The 25,280-nt window shown below is 41.1% G+C and overlaps 1 protein-coding gene across 12 annotated transcripts in view; it reads right to left on the reverse strand.

Moving 5' to 3' along the window:
* Positions 1 to 13,027, reverse strand: part of PIEZO2 (piezo type mechanosensitive ion channel component 2) — a 287,266-nt gene extending 274,239 nt beyond the window's left edge. For 5 of the 12 annotated variants that reach the window (XM_068192503.1, XM_068192518.1, XM_068192513.1 and 2 more), the window contains exon 1: positions 12,757 to 13,021. In XM_068192503.1, coding sequence (XP_068048604.1) covers positions 12,757 to 12,820 — 64 coding nt within the window. In that variant the 5' untranslated portion in view covers positions 12,821 to 13,021. Of the gene's footprint in view, positions 1 to 12,756 lie in introns of all 12 variants that reach the window. The other 7 variants (XM_068192556.1, XM_068192533.1, XM_068192548.1 and 4 more) reach the window with 3 other exon arrangements.
* Between the last annotated feature and the right edge of the window lie 12,253 nt (positions 13,028 to 25,280).

A 25,280-nucleotide genomic window follows, 5' to 3' on the forward strand; every position in this document is an offset into this window, starting at 1 on the left:
TTGGAAAAGTAGATGATCTCACAATAAAACACCAGTTTGAGCAACAGATGACATGCAAAATGCAAATTTGAAAGGAGACTGAAAAGCTACAGGAAGACTTAAGTATATTTCCCACAACTACCACAGCATAAAGAGCCCTCAGAGAAGTCATCCAGGCAACTACAAGTACACCAATTATTGTTTTCCATGTTTTAATCATCTTGAACCCAAGGGCACACCTGTGCAGAACAAGAGAAGAAAACAGTGGTTGCATGTAACTTTTGGTATCAATAACTTGCCTTTTATTAAATGCTACATGCCACAAACAGTTCACCTTTCATATGGTTAAACTGTAACTCAACCCACGCTTCTTGTAGAATGAAAGAGGTTAGGGAAGGGAATTTCCAATATGCAGTGGGCTGACCCTCTAAAATCAGCACAGTTAACTGAACACTACAGTCAAAGAAATTAATAATAAATCTTTCAGTTTTCAGGGGAAAAAAAATGGAAACAATTCAGTCTGCTGGATTTATAGAACCCAGCACAACTGGGTTGTGTGAATGATCAGCACAAAGTGTTTCATATGGCCAAAACACAAGCCAGTTTTTCAAATACTTATTTCAAAATTGCAACCCAACAGTAAAATAACTACTGCTAAAAGTAATTTGTCAGTTCTACACGAGATGGAGGTCATGTAGGAGAAAAGAATGCAATAAAGAAACATGTAGAGTGGATTTTTTTCCTGTGGTTTTAAAACAAATTAGCTGTCAAAGATATGCAGAATAACAAGAAATACTGACTAATTAAAAATATTCAAGTATGTGAACATGATTGCTGGGAAAATAATGCAAATAATTTACTGACTAGTTAGCTCCTTAGAACCGCCAGCTATGGACAGTTCTTGAAATTGGGAATAAACTTTGTAGGTCATGTATTAATTCATCATTCCATTCATTGCAAGTCAGTGACTGATGATGGTGCCAATGTTACAGAATAACATTCATTAATAATCAGCACATTCAGATGAGAAACACAAGTTCAGCTTTTCTGAGCTTTTGGGTGCATTTCGTATGCACTCAAACACAGCAAATCAAACATGCCCTACAGATACAGGCTGTAATTAATCTATTTTAAAACCAAGAATGGAAATCTGCATTCTCATGAGATTTGAGGTACCAGTGAGTTTACGAAAAGACTGAAGAAACAACTCCTTCCAGCAGAACTTCCAAGATCTGCTCCTACAGAGTTTAGGATCAAAACTCAAAAGCCATAACTAGAACATCTTGAAGAACATACTGAGGCATCGACTTTCATGTGAGGAGAGAAAGTTTAGGATTTGCTGCAAGTACTTAATGCTTAGGTGCTTAAATGAAAAATGAGGAAGAAAAATTCCAACAAGTTCTGCCTGAGTAGCAATACTTACTGTTCAGATATAATATCCAAACATCAATTTATTTTTACTTGCAAGCCTTTGATCACAGTTTGAAAGTTCAGGGCTGTTTTTTGAGGTGGCTTTTGGTTTGTTTTTTTCCCATTTAAGGAACAATAAGAATGGCAAATGACTACTTTGTTTGTCACACTCAAACAAGGTAAAAAAGTTCCCAATCCAGTGTCCCTTGGGACACTCAATGCAAGCCCCTGGGCTGTATCAAGTGCAGCATAGCCAAGGGAAGGGATTACTTCCTTCCTTCAGCTATCATTAAAACACATGCAATTTTGGCCCCTCTCAGGAAAAGAAATATGTTGATAGACTTCAAAAAATCCAGGGGAGGGTACCAATGACAGTGGAGGCTGAGGGACCCGGGCTCATTCATCTCCAAGACAAGGCAGTTTTGTGGTCACTTCACAGCAGCCTCCTGACCTAAGGGGAGGTTATAGAAAAGACAATGCCAGGCTCTTTACAAAGGTGCCTACTGAGATACAATGGCTAAAAACAAAAGCTGGGGGGATATAAAAAATGAAGGAAAATAAATGAAATTAAATCCTAATTGTAGTGAGATTGACTAAGCACTGGAAAAGGCTGTAGACCTCTGTTCTCAGAGATTTTCAACACCAAATAGGAAAAAGCCCTGAGCAATCACAGTTAAATTCACTGTTGCATTGAGCTGGAGATTGGAGATATCTCCTGAGACCTCTCAGCCTGGGATGCTGTGAGGAGGGAAACAGAAAGACTGACCAACGCCCGTCCCGTAATCACCCCAGAAACCTGGGGCAGGGGTTGGCAGGGGTGTGGCCAACTTCAACTGCTTCAAAAGAATGCATGAGAAACCCAAACCAAACAACTGTGGAATTACTCACCCCACAGAAGATTATTCTTTCTCCTCAAAACAGAGGCCCAATCCAGTGACTTGGCTAGCTCATTCTTTATGTTGCCATCTTTTTTTTAAACAACTACTATATTCTCATTTCTGAGTATTTCAAGGACAGCTAACATACATTAATTATGCAGGCAGGATACTCTGGTAATGGGACATCCTTGTTCCTTCCAGTTTGCAATATTGTGTAGCACTGCAACAATCTTACTGCTAGTCCATTCCAAGAGCAACAGGAAACAGTGAACTCCACAGGGAGAAGAAACAAACGGAACTCCCCCAAATACAGTGACAGTAAATAAAGGCAGGAAATAACCTGATACTCTTGTTCTGCAATTCTAGCAACTCCAACTGCTTCATCCTCTGGGGCACACTAATGACCACTTGGACTTTCTGCCGTTTCCTCACTATTGCCAGTATGGCTCATCCAGCAGCCAAGTTGTAGGAAACAAGATTCTTGGTATTGCCTCTTCTCTCTGTTTTAACATGGAGTTCTCTAAAGGGAGGGGTGAACCTAAATTATAAAGTCAACCCTGATTTATACCCTCCATACAGCACAGTGGGATTGTCTTGTACCCTTCAGTCTGTCTGCATGCTATGATAAAAATGTAGGCATCAGGATAGGCTTATTGAGACTGCTAAAAGTTGATAGTTGCTTATTTCACATAAAGTTATTGTATCACTAAGCAAGTTATGCCTAAAATCACTGTGGTACAAAAAACTGCAAGGTTTTTGGTTTTTTTTTTAACACACATAAAATGATTATGTTTACTTTTGCTTTCAGCAAATTAACAAAAAAAAATATTTGTCAAGATCTTCAAGTAACTGTGAAGCTTTACATGCAGATGGCAATGAAAAGCTGCAAGAAACAGGCCATGTTTATGTATACCAACAGCATCATGATGGAGTTCATTCACCCAGTTCAATAAAAACAAATGGCTAACAAGTTAAACACTACCACGTTAAGAGAACATGTGACAACAAAGTCTCTATACACGTTTATAAGAATAAGCGTAGTGAAAACCATGAACTATAGAGATTCCAGCTGAACCATATTTTCACAAATAGACAGTGTTACACTGGTTTGGTAGGGGTGTTGCCCAATTATACTCTGAAATGACAGAAGAAAGTGGTAAACTTGATTTTCTTTACTAGATGCTTTGTTTTTAAGAACATAGGAAAGATACTTCATTTAAAGCAATTTTTTTAAAAAGCTGGTTATTGATTTCGAGAAAATAAGCTATGAAAGTGGTGGGTTTTGTTTACTTAGCACTATACTGCAAATATACATGACAACAAACAACATGATTTGGGTCATACTTCACAGATCTTCATTCTCCAAATTATAGTTATTTGACATGTTAAATTTCTAAATTTCTAGACAAGAAAGAAGGAGGAGGAGGAAGGAGAAGACAACTATGCAGCTTTTTTAGCTGATGGTACAGTTATCACAACAGAATTTCTTTGGCCAACAGCACTACAACCCGAAAAAAAACAATTTTATTATTTAGCATTCAGAAAAGGTACAAATATTTCTCTATGACTTTCAGTACAGAAATATACAATTACCACTCTCAGATAAAATGTTGATGGTGCCAATGACTCATGCAAAACCAAAGAAAATAATTACAATTCTGTGCTTGCAACTGGAAGAGCCCTTCAAAATACATGCAACAGAAAGTCTGGTCTCTGACAAAAGTTTTGAAACATTAAAACATGCTGTGTTTAACTTCTTTTTTAGTAGAAGTGTATTTAAGTATGTAACTGTGTCAAAAAAACACTTATTAAGGAATGTAATAGGGCAGGTTTTTAAAATTCTAAGGACAGAGTGAAGGAGCAATGAATTGAAACACATTTTTCAATACTGCTTTATACAATATTGTCATAGATGACAACATAATCTAATATTTACTTATGGTTGTAAAAGTTTTCTTACATACATCAGGATTTGTGGAGACAAATTTCCCTCACTTTCCTTTGGCTTATGAAATAATCTACTCTCAGTGCCCAGGAAACTGCAATTCTGAAAGACGTAAAAAGCCACAAGTATAACTAGGGAAGAAAAGCACAGCAAACACAGATGTAGCCTCTATGCAATCATTTAGCATGTTCCAGATATTTCCCAATATATGAAAATGTAATAAAATTAAATTCAGAGTAAGCGTCACTGTACTTGTTTGCTAGATTTCCTTGACAAGCAAATCAACATCATCAGAGATGGGCAATGCTGTAATCAACATCACCTTTCACAGCTGGAGATTTATCAATTTGGGTAAAGACCTACTATCATACTGCAAAAGTGGGGGGGGCTACACTGCCTACCCAGTATGTTTCACTGATCATTTCTTTCCGAGCCTTTGCAACCTCAATCTGCACCTAAAAAAAGGCTAAACTACAGTTATTGTATACGTGCAAGCTGGAATACATTACTGCTAGCAAAAGGAGTTTAGTGCTCCTCAAATTACCTAGAAGCCAATTTCTTTAATAACACATCTTTTAACAAAAAAAAAAAAAAAAAAAAAAAAAAAAAAAAAACCAAAAAAAAAACAGTTTACTGAGTGGCATTAGCACAACTAGGAAAAAGACAGCACTTGCACTGGTTTAGCATCTCTAACCACATCATTTTTGGCATGCTTCAGCACAATAGGAGTCCAGATCACACCCCCTTAACTCTTCAGGAAATCTTTTCCAGTCATCTATGCAAATTCTGATCAAGGGACAGAACTGATCCCCACTTGAATACCATTTGGTACTTCAGTTTTAACTTATGGTTAAAGCTATATTAACTAATTAGTGGCTTGGAAACAGTAGACAGAGTATGTAATGTCTGGAGTCCCAGGCTTTAGAATATTTTGCCCAAAAGAGAGTGATTAGCGTATCACTCACAAACACACCGACACTTTAAGTTTTACTTCTTTTATAAAATACCTTCCAAACGAAAGACTACCTGAATGAATTCAGAGAAGAGCTACACTGTGTTGTGTCTATACAAATTGTAAAGGTATTGAAACTCTTTTTTATGGGGAAGGCAGATTTACATAATCCTCATCCCTTTCTCTTCAGAACTGGACAACTGATAGGAAACTCAGAGTTGCTAATTTCTGCAGTTAATCTTAATGCTTGATTTTATGCTCTCAAATGTTATTCTAAAAAGTGTTAAAGTAAATAGAACACTACACTGTTGTTGATTTAAGTGATTATACATACTTTCTCCCATCCAAAGGATAATTTACTAAGGCAACAAACTCAAAATTAATATACAAGTTCTCCTTTTTATTCAGGTGGAATTCACCGCCACAGGATATTATCAAAGCTAACACTCCAGCTCAGAATTAATGATATAAAAGAAATTAAAATACATAATAGCAACCTTAACGTGACATTCAGGTTTTACAGCTGTCTACTTTTAATATAGGAAATAGACAGGTAAGACCTGCAGGAAAAGAAGTGCATTACTACAACCACATCCTGAACATAATAAATCAAAGGATATACTTCTAATAAACACATCAAAACAGCTGATTTATCTGACAAAATAACTCCCAGTATACCAATTTCTCTCAGTAAAAGAATGAGAAGGCTCCCTCACTCATTCTGAAAACTTCTTTTCTACACACAACCAGCTTCTGACCTGCTTAGTCTCACAGACCTGTCAAGATGACAGAATGAAGATCTGTGATCACCACTAAAGTAATGCTACAGAAAACCTTTACTCTGAAAAACAAATCTGCATTGATTTAGTTACAAACATTGATCAATCTGCTGCAGTACAGGGAAAAAGATGATACAGCCTCTTACTAGCAAATCACACTTAGAGTATCTTTAGAACTACCTGAAGATAATGGAAAGACTAGTACAATCTACTGACTACACAGACTTTTTCACTAATTAGAACCTGCTAACTTCATTCTGCACAATGGAAACTAAACAGTCTGTTTTTCAGAGTGCTACAGTCTAATACATGAAAGTAGCTACTGATGTTCCTCAAGCGAAACATTACCCTAAAAAAAAGACACCACAGCTACACAATGGCTAGCATTTCAAAGTGAAAAGACATGTAGAGAAGAAAATGTGGAGCGTAAACACTCAGCTGCTTTACACACTTGTGGAAAAAATTTTACTGTTCTGAAGGAGGACATAATTTGGTGTCCCTTTCAGATACAATCCTTTGGATGATACTTCCTTCCAAGAGTTCTTTTAGCAACACCAGCCACACTGAAGGTGTTCAGCTTTTGCCAGCATTTGCAACTCTGCTACTCCTACAAACGTGTTGGTAAAGATGTAACATGAAATTATTTTAGTGTTTAAGTGGTTAAAACTGCTGAACTCTGTCCCCCTACCTATTGGGTATCAGTTATTGTTTCCTGTGGTTTTGGACTTTTAGCAAATACCTGAAATGAAAAAGCACCATAGGTATACAAGTACAGGTCCAATAATAGTATCATTCTCTTCCCTGATCTCCATCAAAAACATCCACCAAAAAATGAGTTATCACCAAATACACACAGGTCTGTCACTTCATGTTTTGATTTGGCTGCTCTGATTAAAAAAAAAAAAAAAAAAGAAAAAAAAAAAAAGAAAAGAAAAGAAAAGAACCAAAACCCAAAATATGGCTCAGAGTTGTATCTGCAATTTAGAAGACAGGGAATTTCATGCGTGATTTGTATGAGCTCCAGCACAACAAATAAAGAATTCAAATGCTTTCCAGTTCTGACAGTCAGCAGGCAAACTGTCCACTTTCATCAAGTAACACTCACCAGTCAGCTGTCTCCCACTGATTTCCATTCCCATGTCCAGCACTATCCGTGGAACAAGTTACCCACCAGGCAAGCCCTAACCCTTGCAAACATATAGGTTCTGGTTTTAGCTCGTCTTAGTAATTAAGTGGATTCAAACCACTTAACAGAAGGGTTAGGATAAATAAGTAGAGAAGGTAAGAACCTATGGAGACAAGTTTTATTCCTATGTTTTTGTGGGATTCATCTTTAAGTGGTTTTTCAGCCTGAGCACTAGGGAAGAAGCAAAGGCAGCCAACCTGAGATGGCTGTTACACAGGAGAGAGGGAGCACTGTACTTGCAGCAGACTGCTGCCTCCCCACTCTCCCAAAAACTCTTTCCTCTTGATCTTAATTGACCCTAGGTGGAAGCCACAGAGACTGCAATGTCATTTGGTACACAAGAACATCCAACCCTGTGCCTACAAGCCTGGAAAATGTTGCTCCTGCAAGGCTGTGTTTAATTGTTCCCACTTGACACCTTTCACCTGCTCCCACTGAACAAGGCAAAACCCCTGGTAATCAAAGAAGCCAGGTAAAATAATTTAAATCATTTGAATGGGGAAGGAAAGCTTCCACTTTAGCTGGTTTAGGATCTCTTGTGCAAACTGACATCCAAGTTAACTTTTTTTTCAGTATGCTACCCACTAATGGTTCCTTGACTTTTTGTTGCTGTGACTAATACTTTTATGAGTGTTCTGGGACAATACAGAGTTTTAGAATGTAATGGGAAATCTATGTGTGTTTTTTATCATGCTGGTCTTTATCATTCTCTTGGTATATCATAATAAATATTCCCAAATGTCACCATTATGACAAAAAAAAACCCCACCAGTCTGATCTTTGCCTTCTTTTCAGTAACTGGCTGATTTTGGAGCATAATAAGCATGACTTTCCCCATCTACAGGAAGTTTATTTCAACTTTAAAAATATGTCAAAGTTTTTTGATATGTATGTATACATTGTCACATGCAATGCCCCTACACAAAATGCCCTCTAGTCTGAACAGTCCTGCATCACAACATCATCACCATGACACCATCTGCAGACAGGCACATAAAAATCATTTAGTCACCTGAAAACTACAACAAAAAATCATATTCTATGATCATTTCTTGAACAGCCACCTCCAGTGAAATCAGTGAAAAGCACAAAACAAATAATAATCCAAGCACAGCGTGGTTGACTGCCTCCACAGGCATGCCTTAGTATTACAGCTGTCCAATTTATTCTCTCTATAGCAAATGTGCGTAGCAGAAATTCAAAGCAGCAGAACACATACTATCAGATTCCAAAACACACTTCAAACATGTAAATTAAGAGGCATTTTCATACCTGGTAATGTAATAATTCAGATATTTCCCCTTCCAAATTTTCATCAATATTTGTTAATTTGGGGATAAAAGATCACCCAAGCATCCCGGAATCTACCTTTTCCTTCTGAGGCAGAACACAGACCTCACTCCCACTGAGGCATTTCCAGCAGGTGAATATATGTATTTTTGAAAATACTGTAATGATTTAAGAAATGTTCTCTGTAACATATTGTTCATATCCTGAAGAGATGCTAATTCTGATTCATCCAATATCATTCTCATTAGTACTAGATGTTGGAAAGAAAAATAAAAGAAATAAAATGAAGAATTCCTGGTATTTATCAGGAGTTTAAGTATTTGGCTCAAAGACAGTTGTGAAAATTTCCAAATAATATCTGAACTCTGTCACCAAAAAAATTTTGAAGTTTTTTTTTTTTTTACCTGCCATTGCTTTCAAAACACTAATACCTGCACTCAACCCCTCAGAAAACTCTAAACTTTCTAGAACCTTCTACAATTCTTAGTTCATCTGGGTCAAAACTCAATAGTTCAGAAAGCAAGTGTAACTTCTGGGAAGCATTTGGCGCAGGCAACTACCTCACTGAAGCCCATTTACTGATAACACACAATCCAACAGCATCAGTCAAAACCCAGAGAAAGCCATCCTCTGGAAAAATGTCCAAAGCATTTTTTCCCCCAGCACCCCATTTGAAAATAACCATATTTTGCTTAAGAGAAAACTAATGAATTGTGTGTGAACAAAACCAATTAGAAGCAGTATAATTAAAAACTGTTATCAAGTAAGCCAGCTTTGTGGTTCAAGTCTCTATAAACCAAAGAAAGCAATTACCAAAAGATTGTTCTGATGACTTACTTCAACACAAAAAATCACTTCTTACATTTTTCAAGTACATGCAAGTAACAAAAAAAAAGACAGGTTCACATCAAGGCTCAAGCTTTAAAAAGAGAAAATACAAAAAGCCCACTTTCCACAACCAGTGGCAAAAGTTCCCTCTCCTCTATTTTGTTTTTCATTTTTTCAGCATTGTTCTATTACAGTACAGAAAAGATAGCACATTGTAGTAATCACACTTAAAAAAATCCAATAAAGTACCCAACTCTCTTGGTCTTATTACAGAACACACTACTCTACTTGCACTAAGTTTCACATTACTCTAAGTTACTATTAGGATCACATTGGACTGAACACAAGATTTTTATCATGAAAATAACATGACAGGATCGACCTTGAAGTCATAAGCCTACAATAAGCTTTTCAATCTCCAAAGCCTTTCATTTTGTGCATGTTAAGTTTCCTGTCTTCATCAGATACTCAAGACCCATCACTCTTGAGCTTTAAATGGAAACATCTAGGCTTACCTGCACAAGATTAGACTCTTCAGTGCTACAGATCTGATCTTAAAAATTCTTACAAGGAATTACGTTTTCTCAGATACATGGTACTGATCAGTGCTTGGAAAGTATCTCATCCCAGCAAACTGGTATTTTTTCATAAATGCAAACTAGCATTAGCATTTATTTTAAGCATGTAAACTTTAGGTATTCAAGGTATTAATACTTAAAGCATTAACCATTTTAACAGTATTTAAAGAATCCATTTTCAGCTTAGCAGATGTATTATTTTTAAGGAGTTTGCCACAGCTGCCATTGCCCTCCACACACCTGGTCAGGGCTCTCTAACCTCATTGCTTTCTAGTCTTAGAAACAAAAAAAGCAAATTATACCATGATAAGAAAATGTAGTAATTGAGCATTTTAAAATCACACACAATGGATTCTGAACCAAAAGAACCACTCTGTATTTCCACCCTTTTGGCAGTGCCAGACACATTCACTGCCCAGACAGGGGCAGGAGACACAAGAGCATCAGTCTCGCAGTGAGTCCTTGTGGCAGCTTTTCAGCTGCGGATGTAACCTCCTCCTAAGTCATACAAAAAAACCATCACTCTGAAAAGCCTTTTCCAGAAGCCCATGAAACACTTCCTTGATGCTTTGGAAAGGAAGAGAGCACTGGCTCAGGGATAACTCAGGTGCAGACACAAGGTAAGTGCAAGAGTGAAGCCAGCTGAACTGTGTTTCACCCTAGTGAGGGCTCTGCTAAGAGTTTGTAAAGCGGAAAAAAATAACACCTACAGACACAGTAAACTAAAGTAAGAGAAAAGCTGTTTGTCCACTTATTAATTCCTATCTCAAATCCAACTGAACAAGATCGCTAGGTCCAAACTCGAAAGTTCCACAGTGGGATTTCTTTTTCATACTGAAAATGGGAAGTGCCTCTTTCAGGTTTTATATTTCAATTAATCCTCAGATAAGTAAGATTTATGAGCATAAGCAATTCATGACAACAGCAGTTCTCATCTGTGTAAGTATTACTGCAATGCGAAAGTACTTCTGCATTACTAAATATCGGGAATACGGACAGCAAAACCATTTTATCTGAACTTGTTTTGATACAGAAAGAGTCTGATTGAGCAGTTGACAGAATAATACTTCTCCTTTTCAATATAAAATAACCTAACCTATTATATTATTAGAATAATACTTTAAAAATTCACCTAAACACCATTTCTTTTCCAGAATCTTTTCTTTGCCCCACATCTTTCCAGTAAATTCATCCTCACACTCTAAAGATCTTCACAAATTTAAAGAAAATATGGGGCCCAGCTGATTACAAACAGGGAGTTAGCTCTATGACTAATACTGGCACTGCAAGACCTGCCTGACACCCCCACCCCTTGGCTTTGAGGGCTTCCCACCACCTGCCCCATGCACTACCACCCAGCTCCTCCACACACAGCGTTTCTGCACACCAGCCACCAAGGCACAGACACCTGGTTGCCCTGGGACAGCCTTAAAGCCCCTCATTTGCTGTCATGGATCAGTGGAGCTGTGACCTTCCCAGCACCAGTGGCAGCCACCCAAGCCTAGGGCTGGGCACCTGCGGGGAGGCCACGGGCTCCAGAAGGAGCAGAAAGCGGGTGCAGATGCTGGTGATGGTCTGAAAAGCTGCCTCCATCTCATCCCTCATACAACCGTGCTAACAGCACCCACCGCACGGCCTCAGGCAAAGTGACGGCGGAAAGTGCATGTTCACGGCCAGGCCGAGAAATCAGGAGGGCTGCACACTGCGAGGCACCAGGGAGCGCCCTGGGTCCCGCATGCTTCCAGCGGGGCTGAGGATGGGATCCGCGTCCTCCTTCCCGGAGGAGAAGTCGGAGGCAGGGGAGGGCACCTGGAACCAGAGTGCTGGGCAGCTCCCAGGCAGGGTGGAGGAAAAGAAGTGGAAATACAGAGGCGCTGGCCGGGCCACCATGGGGTTAGTCAAGGGCAAAGTCCTGGGAAGGATGCGTTTTTCGGGGGCCGCTGGGCAGCGCGGTCCTGGAAGGACGGCGAGGCCGCACGGAGAGTGGGAGTCGCTCCCGGCAGCCCGGACGTTCGGCGCCCGCTCCGTGCGGCCGGGAAGGGGCTAGCGGCGGCCCGGGACCAGCCCGGGAGCCCCGCGGCTACCGCGCAAGGTACGGCCGGCACCGCTCCGCCGCCCGCGGAGGATGCGTGACGCGGGGCTGACCATCGACGGGTTTCTCTCTGCGCCGTGCCATTCCCGAACCCCTTCCCCATCTCCCGCCCCACAGCCCCGCACCGCGCCGGCGGCCACCAGCACCCGCCGAGCTGCCCTCCGCAGCCGCGGCTTTCGAGGCCAGCCCGTCGTCCTGCGATCTAACGGGCAATCGGGACTTCTGCAGAGTTTTTTCAAATTGTGCGGAGGGCACGGATTAATATTAACATATTCACCCATGGCTGGACACCGCAGTTCTCCATCCAAAAATAATTAGTTTCTTGGATGGCCGCCTGCTAAGTAACGCGATTTAATAGACTGAAATTTCTCTCTCTCTAAGTAAGGAAAATCCACCTCCTGAAAACCTCCGTAAATTTGAGAACTGCTCCTTCTGAAAGACACTCACTCTTCCCTTTACAAAGTACCCCCGAAACCCTAACACGGCGGCAGAATCAGCCTGCCGGGAGGGCAAACCCTGAATCCTCCTCTCTCCCACGCCTTGCCCGAGGATGCGGGACGACGCGGGACTCGGAAAGCAGCGGCAGCTGTTCCGAGCGAAAAGCACCCCCGGGTGGACAACAACGGCGACAAAAATGAATAGCAACAACAAATATATAAGAGATTAGGGGCGAGTTACGAAATTTAAAGTTTCTCGGAGAAATAGCGGAAGGGGGGAGATGCCACGAGGAAGGAGAGCGGAGCATCCCCCAAGCCGCCGGCGGGCAGCGACGGCGGTTCCACGGCCCCGGGACGCGCACCCGCCCGGGGACCCACGGAAGGAGGGAGGGAGGGACGTACCGGCAGTCAAGCACACGGGCAGGAGCAGCCGGAAGGTGAGCCCGCACACCACCTCGCTGGCCATCGCGGCGGGCGGGGGTCGCGGCCGGCCGGAGAGCCGTCCCTCTCTGCGCGCCACCGCCGCTCCTAGGGCCGCCCGTGAGCGGAGCCGCCGCGGCGGCGGAGCATCGCCCGTCCCCTCCTCGCCTCAGCCGCGCCGCCTCACGCCTCCCGTCGCATCCCGGCGGCAGCCCATGCAAGCAGCGCTGCGCCGCACCCCCGGCCCGGAGCACGCACACGCCCGCCCCTTCGGGGCTCCCCCCACCGCCCTCCCCCGCTCGCCCGACGGCGCGGGCCCAGCCGGCGGCACCCACGGAGCGCCCCGCGCCGCGCCAGGGAATTGCCCCGCGCCCCGCCCCGCCCCGCTCCGCTCCGCGCCTCCTCCGCCCCCGCCCCTGCCTGCGCGCCCCTCCGCGGGGACCGTCCTGCCACCGCGCCGGCTCCCGTTCTGCGCTGAAAACTTCGCCGGTTTTCCCTAACGCTTCTTTTCGTGTTGGTTCTGGGGAGGGGTGTTAATGTTTTTTTCTTAGCTTTTTTTTTTTTTTTTTGTTTAAATTTTTATTGCTAACAGGTTTTTTTCTTGATTGGGTTTTTTTCTAACAGGTTTTTTTCTAACAGGTTTTTTTCTTGATTTTCTTGATTCTTTTCTCTAATCTGTTCACTTTCTGCCCCTCCTCCTTCTCCCCCCTCCTTCCCCCTCCCTTTTCAGCAGCACATTTAGGTCCACAAGAAAATTGTCGCCTGGAAAAAAATTAGATCTCCGGTGGCTGGAATGTATTTGACTTTTCTGGAAAGCTTTTTACCCTTTAAAATACGATGCTGGTTAGAAAATGCTGTGGGTTTAAAGGGACCGCTTCAAGGCCCAGCTTGTGTGTCCCTGTGCGTGCACTGAATGAACCTCACAGGCAGGGTTGAAATAGCAGTGCTGCAAAATAGAAAGTTAGTAATGTTATTATCAATACAAGTAAAAATGTGTTTCATTTTTGGCAATGTATTGCAATCCCTCACACTTATATGAGGGAAGTTTAGATTGAACATCCTCTTCCGGGGGGCAGTGCTTTAGGTAACTTCACTCTGGGGTCAGAGAAAGCAGGAGCAGTGGTTCTTGACATAATTTCTCAGTCCTTCCTCCTGGTGAAGGACCTCATCCAGTCTTACTTCAAATGTAAAGAGTCCTAAATTTTGCTCTTGAAGTCTTGTATGAATGTTTGTTTTGGGGTCTTTTTTCCCCTTATAATTACTTAAGCATATTTTGCTTTCCTGTGCTTTCTAAAAGAAAGTATTTTCGTATCCTTCTTGCAGACAAAAATGATTGCAAACATGAACATGACTCACAGGGAAATACAAAGGGTCTTTTAAAGAAAAAAATTAAAACTATGCATTTGGGGGGGTTCAAATGACAAGTGTTGAGCCATGTAGACATCTGACTTTAGTTTTATGAATAATGGCAATTATTTGTATATTCAAATATTATGTAACATGCTAACAGAATCTGGTATGACTATATTTGAAAAATAAAGAACTCTAGACTTACATATATGAAAATTCTCAGGAAAGTTAAGAAAAATCAGCTACAGACAACAATTCCATGTGCCTAATGAGTCTGATAAAAGGAATCCTATCACCAGAGCCTGAGCCTCCTCTGAGGAGGTACAGTCAGCTCACAGGCAGTGTGTGGAGTTAAAATGTAACCTCCATCTGTCTTAACAGGGATTGTAAGGAAGCCCTGTCCTAGCAGGATGAATGTGACACCTCGGTGTCAGGGCACAGCCTGTGGAGGTTGCTCTCTCCCTCACCACATTCTGGCCCAGCATGGCCTACTCACACATCTCCACCACGAACCAAACCTGGATATGTGATTCTCAGTCTTCTGTGCACATCAATCTTTGTGAACACATCTAGTGATGGTGTCTGTCCATGGCAGAACACTACGATCAGCAAGTACTTAATCTGCTTAAGTGTCTGATCAGCCTGTGGTAAAGTCAATCCCAGCATTGTTTTGAGACCACAGGATCCATCTTAAAAAATTTAAGTTCCCAAGGAAGCTCTCCTTGTGTTAAAGGCTACAAAGCAGCAGTTAATAGTAGTCTCTGTGTGTAGGATACATGCACAGCTGAAACATTCTGTGCCCTTTGGCAACACATTTTCAGATATTGATTGGGTTTGGGGCTTTTTGTTTTGTTTTGTTGTTTTTGTTTTGGTTTTGAGCTTTTCAAATTAACTAAAGCCAGGATGAAATATTTGTTATCTTTATAGTAGAGTTACCGAATTCTTTACTTCAGAAAGCATTGGTTTTAAGCTAATTGTTTGGGAATTAATTAGCCAGTTTTCAATACTTTCCATTTACACTGTATGAAAAGAGGAGTTTACATAAATGCATTGCGTGGCTTCTTACATTTTACCAGACTGTTCATCTACTGCAAAATCTATGCAGCCGCAGTGCCACCTTTTGGCTAAAATGTCTTTCGTGTAAGTAAGAACATCTCTCTCCCACAGCTGCTGGGAGTTAACTGTTTGCATACACAGAATTGTGAGAGAACAACAAAACATCCATCGTCCAACCACACACCTCTGGAGTGGTAAGAAGTATAAAGAAACACATGAAGCCTTACCAAGAATTGTGTGCACCTTCTGTACTCAGCTGTTGACAGAAACAATAAATGCGTTGAAAATTGGAGGGGCACTTTAGCCAGCGTGGAAGCAATAAAGCACAGGACTGACTAAAATATAAAAAGAGAAACTGAATTAATGAGGAAAGTGTCTGTTGGATTAAGTGTACATAATAGAGAACAATGATTAGAAACAGGCCAGGAGCTTATTTAGCTAATGCCAGTTTTTTAAAGTGACATAAAAGCAATTGGAATATAAAGCAAGAGGTTTGCTTCCTCCCTAAAGGCATACAACTTACTGAAATCACACAGTTTTCCTCTTTCCCTCTGCAAACCACAGAAAACTGCCAGTCTGTGTGAGTCCTTCAGCATCCAGTAAATGTGCTAGCAGTGGATGTAGCTATCTCATCACCTACCAGCATTTCTTTCCCTTACTTTCAGCTACCAGGATCTCAGTCCCTCCGATGTGTAACACCCACCTTAGTTGAAAACATTTTCAGCACTGGGGAGGTTGATGAAACCTTAATAAAGAGTGGGAAAAAGATCTTACTTTTATAAAATAACAAGCCTCAGCCATGAAAACATTTGCTCTACCTCATCTTGTCACCTTCTCTGTAGTGATAGCTTGGAGTTTCTTTTGAAAAATGTTGTTACCACTCCATCCAGTAGTCAAAATCAGTAGCAGCGAATAGAGTCAGGGGCCAAGAGAGCTACCTGGGGGGAAAAGAAAGTCCAGAATGTATTGTGCCACCAATTCCATTAGGTAGAATATAATAATTTAGAATTGGTGGTGGAAGTCGACTGTATTGACCTGACTGTCCAAAACAGTGCTGTTCAGGAATACAGCTTCTAATTGCCTGAGCTTTCGTGTTTGCTTGGCTGTTTGAATGATGAACCCATGCCTTTGTTCTAACAGTCAGAGACTCTGAATTATATAACAAGGGCTTCACTATGGATACATGTATATATGTATATATTACATGATCACACAATCCGTTCAGTTGGCGAGCTCCATAAAGGAGTGCTAAACTAGCTGAAGAAATAAAACTCCTCTATATAAAGAGGCAGCAAGGCATTAAGTTCCACTGAGAGGCTGGAGAAGTTACTGAAGCCTTTCAGGGCAGTCACTGCTGTATAGTTCTGGTTTATATTTGTTATTCTTACAATATGAGAGTCCTGCTTTGGGGACCTGTGGGGAAGGAAATGGCTTTAACATTTGCAGTGATGATTACCTAGCGTGTTATGTCTCTTGATCCGTGCTCCCTAAGAATACATGAAAACATCCTGCTCCTCGTACCTATTCTCCTCCTGCTCAGTCCTGTCAGCGGCTGGGGGAACAACCTTCAGTGGCTCACCAGGAGTCAAGCAATTCAGTTTTTAAGCTTAGTTCACATTCAACTCTGACTGAAGCTGTTATTGTATAATATTCAAGTTCAGTTCTGGTTCAAGAAAAGTTAAAAAAAATATAGTTCATGCTGATTTTTGGTTCAGAGTAAGTTTAACTCCCCAGTACCAGCAGTAGTCAGTAACTATTTATCTTCCTAAATTATGAGCTTGTCTTGCTTTACAATAAGGAAATTAATTCCACTCAAATGTATGCTGAGTAGGCATCCTTAGAAATATTCAGCTGCCCCAGCAGAGCAGGAAAGTTTCTTGGGAGCATCCAAATTTCCTCCATGCTTGATTTATCTTCCATTCATTAATTCACAATTTCACCACTCATTTCAGATGAATTAGAACTGGGCACAGGGTGTGCAGAAGCTTTCTAAAATCAGATGCATTACCAAAAGTCTGATTTTATTTGCCTCCTAGCCTGTGTTAGTGTTCACAACTCATGTCATAGAATCTGTCTAGAACTTTCATCTCACTCAGTAAATACGTATTTATAGAAACTCATGTTGATTGCTGGTCTTGTTCTGATGGGTTTTACAATCCGATCAATTAGGAAGCATCAAAATGTTATCATCTTTACCTGAGAATAATGTAAAACTCAACAGGAGAGATCTGTCATGTACTCAAGCAGTTCCAGTTTCATCACATTTTGCAGGACATCAAATCTGGCAGAATCCAAATGGTGTCTCAAAGAGTCACTTAGTGTCTATGCAGTTATAAAGGAAATCTGTTCTTGACTACTGAACACTTCCACATAGATCAGAAGTTAATCATTAGGAGCAACATTCATTATGATGGTTAAGGGAAATGGCATTGTCTGGTGGCCAGCGCAGAGGACTAACAATACAGAGCTGCTCACTGAATGGATGGAAACCAAACACGTCCCCAAGCTCCTCTGGCATTTTTGTGTGGCTGCATCAATAACACAGGAAAGCTCTTCCACATCCATTAACAAGAGAGGCTAGACAAACTATTGGGATCTTCACACAGAGCTGTGACATGACATACCTGTGAATTTACTCAGATGTAAATTTGAGCAATTATACAAGAATTGTGTTTGCTCTTTCCTTTCGAATCAAGTAAGCATCATCAGGTTTCTTTTCTTGGTAGAATAAGAAGTATACGACAGCTTCAAGAGTTCAGTACTTCTAATATTTTCCTGATTAGATTATCCAATTTTTGTGATTGCTGAGGCATATTATGCCAGGGAATTTTAAGCACCACACCTCAGTAGTGATCAAATAAAAAAATTAAGAAAAATAATTCTAATTCAGCATGCACAGTTTACCTGCCTGCATGTAATCATATTATACATTGGAAGAATTTTTCAAAAGATTGTGCAAAGTCTAAAAGGATTGTTCAATAAAAAATGAACCATGAATTTTCCCCTGCATTTTCAGAGCCCAAACATGAGCAGACTGTCAAATTACAAACAGGCATGTCACATAATTAAAACTGTCTAGTAAAAGAGCAGAGCTTGTCAAGAGTATTTTTCAGTCTGAAAAAAACACAAGTGATAAATTTCCTACTCATCACTGAAAATGAATTAACCATTTAGAGGATCTGTTTAATACATTTACATTTCAAGCATATTTTAAAGAAAACTTTTAAACAAGCTGGAACAATGCTATTAAATACAATTATTCCTGGTCATGCTCTGTAATCAAGATCATTTGTTTAACTATGGATAATTACAACATGATCATGAAGTGCGTGATGAAATTAAGTAGTTCCAAGACACTCCCGCCCAGATTGCTGTAAACACAGAGCTATGCAACAGATCTGAGCTAGCTGGAATTAAAACATGAAACATTCATCTGGACTCCTTTGGAAATGGCTGTCAGCGATGCTCTACTGTGGTGGGGATATCATTAGTAGCTGGCAGAGAGCTGGGCCTTTGCATCACAGAAGCACCGTCACAATTTACACTTCTGCTGGCGGCATCAGTGCAGAGAGAAATGAGGCTGAGCAGATCCAGCGGGACCAAAACCAGAATTCTCTGTGGAGCAGTATAACAGTAAAATAATAGATTTATTACCCAAGTGTAAGAGCAGACATCCCTTCACACACCTGTGCTTCAGCCAGAACTCCTTCTTCCAGCTGAGCCTATGCAATCAAGGAAACCACTAACTCCTGCAAGTCCTGAGCTCAGATCCAGTTTAGGCTGAGTGTGACTGAAATGCATCATTCCTGAAAGCTGGGCAGTGGGCAGGCATGCCCTAAAACACTCCTCTTCATTCACGTGGGATTTGTGGGCAGGGAGCACTCCCTTCTAGTGAGACAATGAAATGCTTTCAGCCTGATGTCTCTTTTTCAGTTTCCCCACGTCTTCCACCTCATCCCTTCCTGCTTTTCTGCAGAGCCTACTATTGCAATACCTGCTCTTCTGCAAGGGCTGGAAAAGCACAACCCGTCATTTTGCATCCCTTTAAATGGACACTGAAAAAATCCTTATAAAATCTGTGTGTGTTGTTACCACACCTTAGGCAGCCTCCAGTGGATCTGCAACATAAGGAAGCAGATGGGAAATTCAGGTTGGAAAGAGAAGTGGCCCCAGCAGGGCTCTGCTAGGAAGGCTGCTGGCATGCCTTAGCTCAGTCACCTGATGGGTGAGCAGACACATAGTCCTTCACCTCTCCCCTTTTCTCATTTTTCCTGTCCCTCCAGGATAAACTCCTTGAGAGAAGCCCTTAGCAACTAGAAGATAAACTTGGCTTGGAGGAGATGGACAAAATGAGGAAGAAAAGGGAAGGAAATTATTATATGTTCACACACACACATTTGTTTCATCCCTGTCTTGGTAGGAAACAGGGAGTCAAGAAGTAGGAGAGGAAGTCAGCTGATGAATGGCTCCAGGCAAAAAAGAATTACCTGGCAGGGTTGTTCCATACAGCAGTATACATTTAAAAATAATTTTGAAAACTAACTGGTTTGGACAGAGATATCTATCCCCAGAGCAACCAACAATGGAAAACCAAGCAACAATAATTTTCCATTCCAACGACCAGTGCTATAATTAGATAATAATGCTAGAAATTTAGTCCACTTTGAGGTGAAACAGGAAAGTCATGCGTGCTGCCTGACAGCTTTAAAAAAAAAATCCCTGTTAATTCATTTACAGGGACTGTTTCTGTGGTCAGACAGGTATTTCTTTAGTAGTGAATATTCAGCAGCTCCAAGTAATTACTGCTGAACTAAGGAAAGCGCTTCATGCTGTGCTCTCAAACATCATGTGACACCAAGGATCAGACACCCTACACACATCACTGGTGACCTGGACAACAGGCATGGACTGTAAACTGTCCTCTAAGCCAAGAAGTCAAAGCTGGCAAAGGACAGGCACATTGACCAGTGTAAGAAAACCTGGAATACCACTGCTTGTAACACATCTGTTTCATGGCACAGGAGGACAAGTTTGACTTAGAAAAACACTGCCTTCATTCTTAAGAGAAGAACACCACTGGAAAAAGCATACAAAAGTTACAGAGCACACGACTGGAGTTACAGGATGGAATCCTAATTAACAATTTTGTTTGAAAAAAAAACTCAATTTTAATTCTTCATTCAGATATCAATTTGATTCAACATGGCATTATAAACTAAAAAATGCTAATTAAAAACCCTCCAAATCATCTAAATATCATTTTCTGTCTAAGATGAGAGGAAACCAAGTTATGCCAGGGGAGGTTCGGATTGCATATTAGGACAAATTTTTTCACTGAAAGGGTTTCCAAGCACTGGAACAAGCTGCCCAGGGAAGTGATTGAGTCACCATCCCTTGAGGTATTTCAATAAGGTGTAGATGTGGCACTTAAGGACTTGGCAGTGCTGGGTTAGTCATTAGACTCAATGATTCAAAGATCTTTTCCAGCCTGAATGATTCTGTGATTCTGTGATTGTGCATGTTCCTACGGTCTGGGATGCAAACTGAGATTTGAATGTGAAATCAATGCAGGCATGTGAACATGGAAAATATTTTGGATCCCACATAAGCATTGCCAAACCTGTTTCATTAAATAAAAAACAAACAAACAAACAAACACAAAACAACAACAGCAACAAAACCAAGCAAACAAAAAAACCTCACCAAAACCAAAAACACCAGACAGAATTATATACAGACCTACTTTTTGATAGATCGTGAGATTCCTTTCACTGCTTCTGAGTGTTTTGGATTGTTATCCAGAAATATAACATTCTTCATTTACATTATAGAGACAGTATTTGGAATTCATTCTGGGAATAGATCCTTTCAGCTACATGTTGAGGAGTTGTACCTACCCTGGTAGTTCTATTATGCTTTCCCATTAATTCTGTATTTTTCTTTTCTAATTGTATTTCTGCACTTATAAATACTAAAATCTATCTGAAAATAAGACAATAGTAACTGAGCATAGTGCTGAATCTGCCCAGGAAAAAAAAAATGCATTTTTTTAATATGGCAAGTGGATTCAATTTCTGAGTAGGTTTATTATTCACAACAGGGTCAAGTCAATCTCCAAAAAAGCACAAGGAGCTTCACAGGATCAGAGTCAAATGCTGATGTGCAGCTGACTGACATTGCAGGATTCATAAACTAATTTCTTGGGTTTGTTTTATTTTATTCTACAGAGAGGTGTACTGAGATTCAGGTATTTTGTGTGTGACAAATCCATGAGGCCACCTGCAAGTGGCACAAAACAGGCAAAGCAAGCACAAGTTGTTGCATCTGTTCTATTCCTACAAGGCTCGAGTAGATGGCTCCTAGCCCTCAAACACACACGGTACCAGGAGGAAGGTCAAAGGATCTGCAGCACTGCACTTTCTCAAGTGATTCTGCTGCTGCACAGACTTCTGCTCTCATGGTGACTTGTTTGATAGCTGAAGTGGGCATATGTAAAGATTAGGTGTGTGATATGTTTTACATACCTGAATATTTTCACTACTCAACTTGGGAGCCCAGTCTTCCATAAAATTAGCAGAGAGCTGCAGGCACCTTTAGAGGGCAATCCAGAGCTCCTGTTTTGAGAGTGCTGGATTTTTCTCTGAAGGTACTCATCTCTCCCTCCACTAACTCCTTAGCAAGACTAGAGGGTTGGTGGTGAGTCCATTCCTGGTTTACCTGCCTGTTACAAGCCAGTAGGGACAGACGGGCAGCAGGATGCCAAAACTGCCTGGCTGCTATGCACAGTAGCATTCTTTGCCATGAGGTCATGAGTCTACAGCCCAAAATACCTGACATTGGGCTGAGTAAACAAGCCCTTTGCATCCTTACCTCTCCTTGGTCAACTCAGCTCAGCTGGAAAGATAAATTAGCAGGGTAAGGGATTGGCTGGATGGACACAGGCAGAGAGTTGTGGTCAATGGCTCTATGTCCACTGGAGGTAGGTGACAAGTGGTGTCCCTCAGGGCTCTGTCCTGAAACAGGTGCTCTTCAATATCTTCCTCAATGACATAGACAGTGGGATTAAGTGCACCTTCAGCAGGTTTGGAGATGGCACCAAGCAAAGTGGTGCAGTTGGAACAACAGAAGGACAGGATATCATCCAGGGGGACCAAGCTTGTGAAATGAGCCCACGAGAATCTCATGAAGTTGAACGAGTCCAAGTGCAAGGTCCTGCATCAGGATAGGGGAAATCCCAGACATGAGCACAGACTGGGAGGGGAACTCACTGAGAGTAGCCCTGACAAGAACATGGGGATTCTTGTGGATGGAAAGCTGGACATCACCCAGTGATGTGCACTCACAGCCCAGAGTGTTCTCCTGGGCTCCTTCAAAAGCAGCATGGGCAGAGGGTTGAGTGAGATGATTCTGCCATGTACTCCCCTCTGGTGAGACCCCACCTCGACTGTTGTGTGCAGCTCTAGGGTCCCCAGCACATGAATGGCGTGGATTTGTTATGGATCTAGGGAGGAACATGAAGAGGATCAGGGGGGTGGAGCAGCTCTCCTATGCAGACTGGCTGGAAGAGCTGGAGTTGTTTAGCCTGGAGAAGAAAAGGCTCTGAGAAGACTTCATTATGACCTTCTAGTACTTAAAGGGGGCTTTTCAAAAAGGAGGGAGAGGGAGTTTTTATACAGGCAAATGGTGACTGCACAAGGGACAATGGTTTTAAATTAAAGGAGGTTTAGATTAGATGAATGCTTTACTCAGGGTGATAGGCAGTGGATCAGGTTACTCAGAGAAGTTGTGGATGTCTCATCCCTGGAAGTGTTTGAGACCAGGTTGGATAGAACCCTGAGAAACCTGACCTAGTGAGTGGTATCCCTGCCTATGATAGGGGGGATTGGAACTAGGCCATCTTTAAGGACTCTTCCAATCCAGGCCATTCTATGACTGTATGATAAAAATGAAACAGTAGAGGGCAACTGGTTTTGATCAGCCCACAGCTACAAACACAGTTTAGTTTGGACATTAGGGGAACTCTTGAATCTTGAGCAAACTGTCTAACAATGAAAAATTAAGTGGCATTACATTATCCAAGTGTGTGTTTCACCTGGGCAACCATGAAGTTGACTACATTTTTTTTGCAAAATTCTGCATGGACTTTCCGAAAATTGCAAATGGTCAACATTCTACTAGTGAACCTCATCATGTGACTTGCATTCTCACTTCTTTTGCATGTTCAGGAAAATCCTGAACAGTTATGAAAAGCACAGTGACATTTTATATATCAGTTGCAACATTCTGTCTTTTCTGTACAAGTTTCCTCCAGAAGAGTGGCAAAAGCAATTAATTAAAATTTTTATTTAAAAAATAAAAGTTCTGTTTACTGTAAAAAAGGACTAGAAAGACAAAAAAGAGAAAAGTCGGAGGGAGAAAAGACATTTTTAATATGTCTTTAAAAAATTTAATTTTTCTACTGTCATTATATGATGTATTTTTATTTTGATACAGAGGAACATAGTTGAAGATAATGCTAAACTTTGTATTTTATATAAAGTTTAGTGTTATGCTATAATATATAAATATTTTATATATTTTATCACCTTATCCAAGGTGATAAAAACATGTTGGCTTTGTAGTTCAGAGACACAAAAGAGTAACCTAGACTACCACTGTCACTACTCCACCTTGGACATCAAAGCACAGGTAACCAGGTATGGTAAATAAGACAAGACTGGATTTTGCCTAGACCTAGGACCCACCTAGAACTACAGTGAAATACCTGACTCAAACGCTCTGAGCACAGATTGAGAATGAGATGCTTCAAATGTCATGGAAGTTGGAAGCAGAACTGAGCTTTATCATTCTAGGGACAAGACAGGGAGATCTCTTTTTTGCCCTTCCCTTGATTCCTCCTTCTGTTACAAGTATACCTGGGAAGGGAAAAATCTTTCTCTTCTTCCATGTCATCTATCTATTTGTAAAATTCCCATAGTGTAATAAATAATAGTAACAACTTCTCAGTGGTTTTCCAGGCTGTTTTTCTCTCACTATTTCCCAAACCCATATTAAAGTGACCTCTGCTTATTTGCAAACAGAGCAAAGAACTAAAACCAATGGAGAAGGATAGGAACTCTTTGGCTGGGATCAAATATTTTATTAAACGTGATGCATGTCTCTTTGCAGATGAAAACAGACTAGATAAGAGGAATGACCTTCAGTTTCTCATTAGAGAAATGTTTTCTCTAAGACAGGAGGCTTATTCTCTCCTGTCTTTGCTTTGTTTTCAAACTTCTTTCTTGCAAGAAAAACTTGTACAAAGACAGTAATCAAATGGTTTTTACAGTTATTAAACCACTATTGTGGTGGAAGTGACAGTTCTCTTACTCAAAAATGTATGTGTAAAGTAGTCTAAAAATAGGAAGAGAAGTCCCCCATGAACCATGATTGTTTTATACTTTCCCTGCTTACATGCTGGAGTATTTAGTAAAACACAAGTTTCTAAGTTAATGCAGAGCTTTTAGGTGCCAGCGTTGACTGTTACCTGAGCATAAGAAAGGCACAAGCAGTGTCCTCAAGGCTCAGAACCAATTTTTAGAAGCAGACTATTGTCTAATGAACAAAGAGGGGCAGAAATAGTTGTAGTCCTTTTGAGTGTCTGTGTGAAATATGTGTCAGCTTGGAGACATCCCATAGCTAGGAGGGATACACGCCATCCATGACCTCTGCAGTCACACAGCCTATTCAAAAGGAGAGGACAGGGTTTACACCAGTTTTCCCTCTTCTCCCCTTCCTACTTGTCTCATGCACCCAGTCACAGATCTCCAACCCAAAATGCAGGTGCCAGCCATTAAGACATGCAGGTAGCATGTTTGAAGGGGCAGTGTCTTTATAACAAATCCTAAGAAAAGAGTTCAGTGCAGCTGTGTCTCTCCTGGATGAGCTGCTGAAATAAGGCTAAAATGCTGCTAATTTGGTGTGCTGGCTTTGGCTGGGGTAGAGTTAATTTTCTTCACAGTAGCTGGTATGGGGCCGTGTTTTGAATTCGTGAGGAAAACAGTGTTGGTCATTCAGGGATGTTTTAGTTATTATATTGCTGAGCAGCACTTACATAGAGT

Source organism: Anomalospiza imberbis, chromosome 1 (genome assembly GCF_031753505.1).
Source record: "Anomalospiza imberbis isolate Cuckoo-Finch-1a 21T00152 chromosome 1, ASM3175350v1, whole genome shotgun sequence".
Lineage (NCBI taxonomy): Eukaryota > Metazoa > Chordata > Aves > Passeriformes > Viduidae > Anomalospiza > Anomalospiza imberbis.